The sequence below is a fragment of the Vigna angularis genome, chromosome 2 (genome assembly GCF_016808095.1).
Source record: "Vigna angularis cultivar LongXiaoDou No.4 chromosome 2, ASM1680809v1, whole genome shotgun sequence".
Taxonomy (NCBI): domain Eukaryota; kingdom Viridiplantae; phylum Streptophyta; class Magnoliopsida; order Fabales; family Fabaceae; genus Vigna; species Vigna angularis.
This window is the reverse complement of record NC_068971.1, coordinates 46,476,581-46,482,826: the sequence shown is the minus strand read 5'-3', so window position 1 is coordinate 46,482,826 and position 6,246 is coordinate 46,476,581. Positions and strand designations below refer to the sequence as shown.

Here is a 6,246-nt window from a genome sequence, read left to right as displayed (position 1 = left end):
TGCTTACTGGTTAGTATAGTTAAGGTTCTCAAACATTAAATTATATTCAAGAGGAATAGAAAATGTATCCAATTAAAGATTATATAGAATGGTCAGATGTTTCATGTAAAATATGTTACGCGAAGGAAATAATTAGAAAATTTTCATGGTTAAATATTAATGTTAGGATTTTATTTTACATCCCCAAACACAAAATCCCTTTAAGCAATTTCAACAATGTTAATCAATGGCAAAAGTCGAAATTTAAGAATTTGACATTAGAATCAATCACCACACATCTAAAGTATTTTTCACTTTAAAACGTAAAACTTCGTCAAAATTTTGTTTTTTAAAAGTATCTTAGATGATTAAAAAAAAACTTAAACTGTGTTAAACTTTGATTCCTAAAGAATATGAGATTATAGAATGTAATAGGAAGAAAAAGATTAAACTTGTTGAATCTTAAAAGAAGAGGATATTGATGAACTCAAAATAAGTTTTAAAGAGGCAGAAATAAAATTGCACTTCAACATTTATTTTCCATCCATAGTGTCAACCATATTGTTATCTGATAATGAAAAAGAATAGTAATTTTGGTTTCAGTTGAATTGAATTTTGAAAAAAAAAAGTTCAAAAACTCAACTACCAAGGAAATCAACAAACGCTGATACTAATTAGTAAAAGGAATACTTGTTCCAGCAGCATACTTCAAACCCACAAGCCTGCTTTGTTCATAAAATGAACCAAAGCTTTGTGATAAAAATAATGAAGATGCAGATATTTTAACATATTGTTTGAATCAGTTTTGTTCTCCAACTACCATTTTAAAACTAATTTGCTAACTGAAGATGGTAAACGAAATATTGAAGAGGCCAGCGACCTCGAATCAATCAGACAGGCTTTAGCTTTACAGTTTTGGCAGCTTGCCTGGCAAGCAAGAAGTGAACCCCCCTAACCAGTTCTTCTTTCATGGTGAATATAACAGCAGCAGCAAGCACACTCTGTACAATTTTTGTGCCCATACCTTTGTAAAACCCATCCAACCCTTCATAGCGGATCATTTTAATAATAGCATCCCTGGTACCTGAATTCAAACAAAATTATGCAACTTTATACAAATTTCAAACTTGGTTTTCTATTAACTTGTATCACAACATAGTGGATGTTTTCTTTTTTCACGGATAAAATCCACAATAAATACTATATGTGGATACACGTTCTTGATAAACAAGGTAAAACAAATATCATCACAACTTATACCTTTGTAATGGTGCCTCCTGTCTCCTGTTTTATCCTGCCTAGCCTGGAGCCTCGCCTGGGGGAACAAAATAACATGTAAGAAATTGAGAAAGGCGTTTCTCACAGATAATATTTTCAGTCCTCCCCATTCACTACATCTACTGAATAATATAAATCATTGTGACAGATCAACAACATGCTAACACAATTTTAAAAATAAGGCCTTTAGTATTTGTAACAAATCTTCTGGCATATTTGAAACAAGTTATCTGAATTAAATTTAAAAATAACGTGACAGATTATTACAATGCCAGACAGATTAAATGATCTGAAGCTCATCACCGCTAAAATATGCATACGAATGGCATAAACAACCTCTAACAGCAAAAACTTGCAGATAAAACCATCTATTCACTGAAAATAGATAGTTAAACAGATATCCATTGGATAGTGAGGTGTGCATACCCACGTATAATCACACCTTATAATTACTTAAATGTCATTAATCATATAAAGTAAAGGCCTAAACATACTTTCGGTCCCTAATAAATTACTGAATTTGTTTTCAGTTCATAAAGGCTTAAGAAAGCTAATATAAACATGTCAGATATCCGTTTGCAACAATGCCAACTAAACTATATGATATCTTTGTCATTCACGTTGAAAGCAAGTTTAGATCATTTCAGCTTATAATCAATAACACTATAGGATAATGCTTTCACAATCACAACCAAGAGAGAAAACGCTAGTATGGTATACCTTTACAACAAGGAGTGGATAAGTTACAACAGTAGCTCCAAGCTTAGCCAAAGCCCCAAGAAAAAATATCTAGCGTCATAGGGAAGTTTCAATAACAATATAGCAACAATGCAATATAAGAGAATATATATGGAAAGGACATCATTGAAAAGAGTTTTTATGTAGAGTGGCCAAATGACATAATACCTCTAACGCAGTTACCCTGTTGCTGTTACGTCTTTTTCTTAACTTTGACAACATGGCTTCATACAGCATGAACTGTATGGAAGGATTGCTTACCTGAGTTAAACAACAACTGATTAGTAATACTCCCTCAGCATGAAAGATATTCACTTTCAACATACCATGATCAGTGATGGTAATACACCTTTCCAGAAACCCCGAATACCAGCTTCATCAAAGATTTCTTGAATCTGCAAAATTGTAAAAATTACACATAAAGGAAACAAGAGGGTTTGAAAAGTATAAAGCATCATCAGAATCCCCAAGCATTATCAGGACTAGTAAAACTCTGCATATTATAGGAGGGGGGAAGGGCGAGAATCATCAATCAATTTGTGTGAATATTTTCAGACAATCTATTCTAACTGGAATATGAAAACCGGTATATGAAACAAGACTGTAAGATGAGTTTTTCAAAGATATCACATCAGAAAAGCCAAGCTGGCATAACTTCTCTAAATTACGTAAGATTCCAATATAGACTTTACTTACCACACGGCTAGTTCCGTAAGGAAGAGGCTCAACTGCAGAAATAGTTTCTTGCTCAGTGGCAACTAACAAACCTTGATCCGGTGCATGGTTCGACTCTTTTCTATGTGCCTGAACAGTAAAAAAGGTTTTTGACATAAAATAGCAAAGTCAGAATCCAAGACTTACTAACGTTGGCAGGAGAAAATCAAAGGAGAGACAGACAGCTTTTGTTTATCATTTATTATTCTAAATTACAAGAGAACACAATTTTGATTACTATGAGAAATACAAAATAGTAAAACGAAATCAGTGACAGACCATGTATTATATATTATATACTGAAACAATTTAAAGCAACAAAATAATCTTTTGTGCGTGATACAATATTCCCAAATAGTTCCCAAATCCATGAAAGCTCTAAACTATGTGAAATCGAGACCAACATTCAAAAGTATCTTTGACAACTGCTTTTCGAAGTTTATCTACTTACAATTTTGATTACTTATTAAAATGTTTTAGCTTACTAGAAAGGAAATAAAATCCTCAATAATAGTCTTAATAATTTATTTACATTCTAATAACCACATGCAAAAAACAAAAAAATTAGGAGAAAAGGAAGTTCTCCCAGGAGTTAATCAGTATTAACTATTTCACTATAATTAGTGTATACCAAGAAACAAGACAAAAAAGGGCTAGGAAAAGCAACAAGAGAAAGGAAAGCATTAAAAACAGAGAACAATAAATGAATAACAAAAAGCAAATTACCTGCATACGGGTAACAACTACCCATATGGGATTTGTCAAGAGCACGTTAACACACCTACACAAAGATTTATCTAGCAATTAGGTAATACCACTAAACATGAGTACGGAGACAGTGAGACAATTCATAATCATTTCTACCAACATAATCGGCATTTAACAGTTTGCTCTTTTATTAGAGAAATGTCAGTTCAGCAGTTCTTTTTGAAAGTCAAATTTGAGAAATGTCGAAATAGAGCCTTCAGAACTAAACGATGATGTTAATATGGAAAATTAACTGCCAGAGCTGAAAGAAAAGCTTAACAAGAACGTAGCATAGTAGAACCAAATGGGTTTGTACACTAAGACAAAGTAAACTACCCGGATAAAGCAGCAGTGAGAAGAGAGGAGAGCATCCCAACTGATCCATCACTGACACCCATTTTCTTTTTCTGTAGCGCAGCTGCTTCAGCCATGTTCCTGAATATTTGATAGAAATAATAGTAAACACCCTGTACAATAAAATTGTGAGATATTAAAACATTGAAACCTAAGTCAGAACATTGCACAAGCAAGTTACCAGAGAGTATATCACGCAGGAACCAAGGATGGAAAACTTCCATCATTTTTTAAAAAGATAGCAAGCAACACTCCAGACCATCAACATCAAACAATAGGATTTTGGTTTACAGCAATAATCAATTTCCCATGCAGTGGCATATGCTTAAATGTAGAATTCGTGGCTGAGATTAATTTGGACGCACGTTTCAATCATATCCAACGGATTAAAATTAATGCTATCAAAATCAATTGTACCATAGATCTGAAACAAATGGGCGTGAATTCTATTAGTCAATATTATACGAGATAGTTGATGGTTGAAGAAATAACTAGTTTTTACGTGCCTGTACTATCAAGCCTCCAAACAATCAAAACCGGTGTTTGACAACTCTATAGAGAGAAAGTCAGAAGAATAAGAACTACAAAAGTATGAATCCTCTGAATCTATGACTGACTCCCCTGTTGGCTTCCCATTACATGATTACATCAAAGTTTCGAACACAATTAAACCGCTTTCAAATTTATTTGTTTGGCATTAACCATCAAGGTTTCAAATTTTGGTCACAGTCACAGTTTTGATCATGATCCTTGACATTGCAGCAAATGCAGTCACAATATGGTCGCAAAGAGCTAAAAAACATAAAAAGTTGCAGCCAAAATCAAAGTCAAATACAGATGTTCAAGACCTTGTTAATCTTGCTGTCATCTTGGTTGTAAACACATGTGTTGACGATAACATCCTCAAAATAAATCCACTTCAATCGTTCATAATTTTAGTTTACTCACGAATTCAGCAATCAAATCCAGAACCACAAAAAAAAAATAGCAATATTCCAAACACGAACTAAAAGGAGCTCACCTGAGACGCAGCGGTACCCACTAGAGACGGCATCAAGCCTCCATACAACCGTTCCCACCCTTCTTCTTTTACAACCTATACATAAACACCATCACAATGACCTTCTCTCTTTCCATCACAACAGAAAAACCAAAATTAAATTCATCTAAACAATCGTGTGATCCTTGCTAACCTGGCACATTCGTTCGAGGGCACCTTGGCTGCTTGTCTCTCTCTTCGGATCACGCTCGGTTTGTTGACGAGTGTTTACCTATAGATCACGTCAGACAAATTAAATCTTGGGATCCTTACACGACGACCCTGACGAAATTTTTTCAAAGAAAAGGTAAAAAAATCCTATTTTTTACACCGTATTCGTACAGTTGAAAGTGGGTACGTGATGAGCTGAGCAATGATCCCGCCTCCAGCTCCGGCCAATCCATTGATCAAAGCGTCCGACATGTTTTTCTTCCTCTATTTTTTTTTCTGTTTTCCCCACTGGGGGGGAAACGAAAATCTGGGTTTTAGTGTTAAGGGGTTTACACTTTAACTGCGGTCTCAGGGAAGAAGCAGGAAATGCACCCACTCCCTCCTCGTGTTTGCTACTTCTTGTCTGTGTTGTAGTAATGGCGATCTCGCCGTTGGCACATGAAAAATGGTGTTGGATTGGTACCAATCAATGAAAATGAATGTGATGTCCACCACGACACGATTCGACTCAACTACAAAGTTTCACTTTGGTTGTTGCGTCTGGGAAAGAAAATGTCAAAATTTTGAAATATGCACAGACCATTCTACCCTTCACTCACTTAAACCTATTTATTATTACCGGTATATCCACTTCATCTTCTTCAAATGCCTATCATTGCTAGTCTCTTTCGCGCATTTTTCTTATAGTTTATTTAGTTAACAAAATTAAAGTTTTATTATATATAGAGAGAGTAATTTAGTATATTACTTTAAAAAATGTTAAATTACAATAAATTAAATTTAATTATTACTTTTTTGATAGTGTAAAAGGCCACGAGTATCATGTGCTTCGTCATAATATCGCTTGGTCATATTTAAAATGATAAAAAATTATGAATAATTGAATTGGAAATTAAACTAAAAAATAAAATCATAAATTATTAGAAACTAAAACACTTAAATTTGGAGAAATAGATTAAAATCTAAAATTACACATTCTATAAAATTATAAGAAAAATCTTTTTGATCTCAACTTCATTGAAATTACATTTATAGTCTAATTAAATTAAAATCATGCCTAAAACTTGGTATATGAGTATTACAAGCTACTTATACAATAAAATTTATTAAAACTCAAAAATATCTACTTAAATGTTAAATCAAAATCATGTAGCATATTTCATGGATCCAACTCATATAATGTTTACTTAACACCTTTGTTAAACATAATAAAAATTATATATGGG

General features: G+C 33.4%; 1 protein-coding gene across 2 annotated transcripts; it reads right to left on the bottom strand.

The window, feature by feature from the left end:
- Positions 1-631: 631 nt before the first annotated feature.
- On the bottom strand, positions 632-5,584 carry LOC108327930 (peroxisomal nicotinamide adenine dinucleotide carrier). Of its 2 annotated transcripts, none has more exons than XM_052873812.1 (11): positions 5,181-5,584; positions 5,004-5,081; positions 4,832-4,906; positions 3,793-3,923; positions 3,436-3,490; positions 2,692-2,799; positions 2,322-2,390; positions 2,164-2,256; positions 1,978-2,046; positions 1,240-1,294; positions 632-1,063 (listed from the first exon to the last, which is right to left on the bottom strand). In XM_052873812.1, exons 2-11 carry the CDS (start codon positions 5,010-5,012, stop codon positions 870-872), a joined length of 858 nt encoding a protein of 285 aa, XP_052729772.1. In that variant the 5' UTR covers positions 5,013-5,081; positions 5,181-5,584; the 3' UTR covers positions 632-869. The 2 variants fall into 2 exon arrangements, with proteins under 2 accessions (XP_052729772.1, XP_017417156.1); XM_017561667.2 differs by having other exon boundaries at positions 5,192-5,583.
- Positions 5,585-6,246: the final 662 nt, after the last annotated feature.

What these genes read in the sequence shown, in the direction of transcription:
- LOC108327930 (XM_017561667.2), bottom strand. Translation starts at nt 5,272, where the DNA reads ATGTCGGACGCTTTGATCAATGGATTGGCCGGAGCTGGAGGCGGGATC. An exon ending in CCCTCGAACGAATGTGCCAG is followed by an intron (nt 4,907 to 5,003) that starts GTTAGCAAGGAT and finishes GTTTATGTATAG; the next exon opens with GTTGTAAAAGAAGAAGGGTG. An exon ending in CTTACGGAACTAGCCGTGTG is followed by an intron (nt 2,391 to 2,691) that starts GTAAGTAAAGTC and finishes ACAATTTTGCAG; the next exon opens with ATTCAAGAAATCTTTGATGA.